Raw genomic sequence first — 2,543 nt, 5'->3', positions numbered from 1 at the left:
TTGGAATACGAAGAAGAATGGCTCCCTCAAAATTCATCTGAGTTCGAGATGATTGAGGAAGATGACGACCAGGTCAATTTCAATGGTGATGATGACGATTCCGTAGGAGTCTCTGACACTGTCATGATTGAAGACGAAGTAGATGATATTAAAGACGGAGAAATTGTCGGGGATGATACAGAAAAGGTGGAGGATTCTTTCCAGGGGATAGCCGACGGTGACGAAATTGCCGACCAGATGGGGGAGATTGGAGGAGTCGGTACGGCTCCCATGCAGCCGGTTATTAATGAGTTGCCCAAAAAAAAATAGTTCAGAGCCTGGGGAATCTCAACTGCCTCTAGGTAATTCCCCATCGGTGGTGAATAGTGGGAATTCCAAAACAGATAATCTGAATTCTTCAGATAATAATTCATTCGGAGAATTAAAAAATATGATACCCAATGGTTGTTTTGGGCCATTTAACTCCAAGTGGGTTTGTCCATCAAATGATGGGCCAGAGGTTGACGGAACTATTGGCCTGGATCTTGGAAAGCTTAATGAAGCAGGCCATTTAGATACCTTGGGGCCAGACCTTGATTTCATTGGATCCTACTCTAAACGTCGGAAAATTAGAAACATTGATCTAGGAGACAGAAATTTCCCCCCACCCCCAAATTTCGAGTCAGGAGCTCCTCATATGGATACCCAAATAATTAATTTAAACAATTCCCCTTCAAATCTAGCTTCAAATAATGTTCATCTTGACCCGACAATAATTTCTACCCCTGAGATTGTGCGCACAGCAAGGATTGGGCGTTCGATTGGGTTTGATATCAATGAGGAAAACGCAATCCTCATTGAAGCTATGGATGAGACTGGTGCTAGTAATCATACTCGATGAATATAGTTTCCTTAAACATCCGTGGTCTTGGTGAAACTCGTAAGAGGGATTGGGTGCAATCACTTCGTCGTCTTCATAAAGCCTCTTTTTTTGGTCTACAGAAAACCCATCTAGACGGGTCTCTTAATCGTGAGATGATTAGAGAATGTTGGGATGATTACAATTTTGAATTTGCATATGAAAATGCATCTGGGAGATCTAGTGGGCTGGTATCTATTTGGGACAGGAATTACTTCACTTCTTCTGAGGTAATTAAATATCGTTCCTTTTTTATTGTTATTGGTATCTGTTCAGCCTTCTCTTGCATGGTGGCATTTGTAAATGTCTATGGTCCCCAATCCCCTTCTGAGAAGCACAAGCTATGGGAGGAGTTGCTTCTCATCAAAAATTCTCGCACAACATGCTGGATAGTCTTTGGTGATTTTAATGTGGTGAGAAGACAGGAGGAGCGTATTAATTCCATGTTTTGTCAATCTAGTGCTAATTATTTCAACAAATTCATTGAATTAGCGGGATTTCATGAGCCAAAAATGGGAGGGGTTTCGATTTACTTATTTTCAAAAGGTTGGAGCGAAACTTAGCAAACTAGATCGCTTTCTTGTTTGTTCGGAGTTCTCCAAGTTGTTCCCTCATGTATCAGTCACGGCTCTTCCAAGAGATAAATCCGATCATTGTCCCATTCTACTTTCTCAATCCAGAGCAAACTTCGGTCCCCTGCCATTCAAGTTATTCAATTCATGGCTGACCGGACAAGGGTTCAATGAAGTGGTTAGTAAGGCCTGTCGTGAATTCATTGGTTTTCGCCCCCCCCCCCCCCCCCCCCCGTTTCGAAGCTATTGAATAAATCGAAAGCAATCAAAAAGGCGATTCGTGAATGGCTTTCTTTGGAGTTTTCTAAGGAAACGGTAGAACTTATAAAACTCAAGGAGGCACGTATTGATATTGATAAAAGGTTTGACTGTGGTTATTTTAACGATGTCGATTTGGATGAAAGAACCAGAATTTCAGGAAGAATAGAAGAGCTTGAATGGCTCGCAATCATTGATTTGAAGCAAAAAGCCCGGATTAAATGGACGATTGACGGGGATGAAAATTCTTGTTTTTTCCATGGCTATGTATCCAACCGATCGAGGAGGAATCACATGCATGGCATTCTAATTAACGGTGATTGGACGAGTGATCCGGTGGCCATGAAAGCAGAGGCGGCATGATTTATTGCTGAAAAATTCAGCGAAAGATGGGCACAGAGACCAAAATTTCACAACAGTAAATTCAAAATGATCTCTGATGCCAGCCGTAGATTTTTGGAGGAGAATTTCTCTTATGAAGAGATTAAAAATGCTATTTGGAGTTGTGGTAACGAGAAAGCCCCAGGGCCTGATGGCTTCACATTTAAATTCTTCAAACGCTTTTGATCGATTCTAAAGGATGATAGTGTTGGTTGTGTTAGATATCTTGAGGCATTCGGGTCTTTATCAAGGGGCTGCAATTCCTCCTTCATCACACTAGTTGCCAAAACAAAGGACCCTCTTATTCTTAATGACTATAGACCCATTAGTCTCATAGGGTCTATCTACAAGATCATCTCCAAGTTACTTGCCTCCAGGTTAAAATCAGTGATCAGTGGATGCATTGATGAGGTCCAAATAGCGTTTGTGGCTAA

At 41.6% G+C, this 2,543-nt stretch overlaps 1 protein-coding gene across 1 annotated transcript; it reads left to right on the top strand.

Annotated features, from left to right (window-relative positions):
* Positions 1-876: 876 nt before the first annotated feature.
* Positions 877-2,091, top strand: LOC145099008 (uncharacterized). The gene is made up of 3 exons (XM_079036595.1): positions 877-1,128; positions 1,391-1,648; positions 1,744-2,091. The coding sequence occupies exons 1-3, from the start codon at positions 877-879 to the stop codon at positions 2,089-2,091; spliced, it is 858 nt and encodes a 285-aa protein (XP_078892721.1).
* Positions 2,092-2,543: the final 452 nt, after the last annotated feature.

Source organism: Lactuca serriola, chromosome 4, assembly GCF_051521515.1.
Source record: "Lactuca serriola cultivar US96UC23 chromosome 4, Lser_US96UC23_V15, whole genome shotgun sequence".
NCBI lineage: Eukaryota > Viridiplantae > Streptophyta > Magnoliopsida > Asterales > Asteraceae > Lactuca > Lactuca serriola.
Note: the sequence above shows the minus strand (reverse complement) of the source record. Positions and strands in the feature narration are given on the sequence as shown.

Excerpts from the sequence above, each read along its gene's own strand:
- LOC145099008 (XM_079036595.1), top strand. The coding sequence starts at position 877 with ATGAATATAGTTTCCTTAAACATCCGTGGTCTTGGTGAAACTCGTAAG. Across the intron at positions 1,129-1,390 it reads ATTACTTCACTTCTTCTGAG|CGGGATTTCATGAGCCAAAA; the intron begins GTAATTAAATAT and ends TCATTGAATTAG. Across the intron at positions 1,649-1,743 it reads GACAAGGGTTCAATGAAGTG|GCGATTCGTGAATGGCTTTC; the intron begins GTTAGTAAGGCC and ends GCAATCAAAAAG.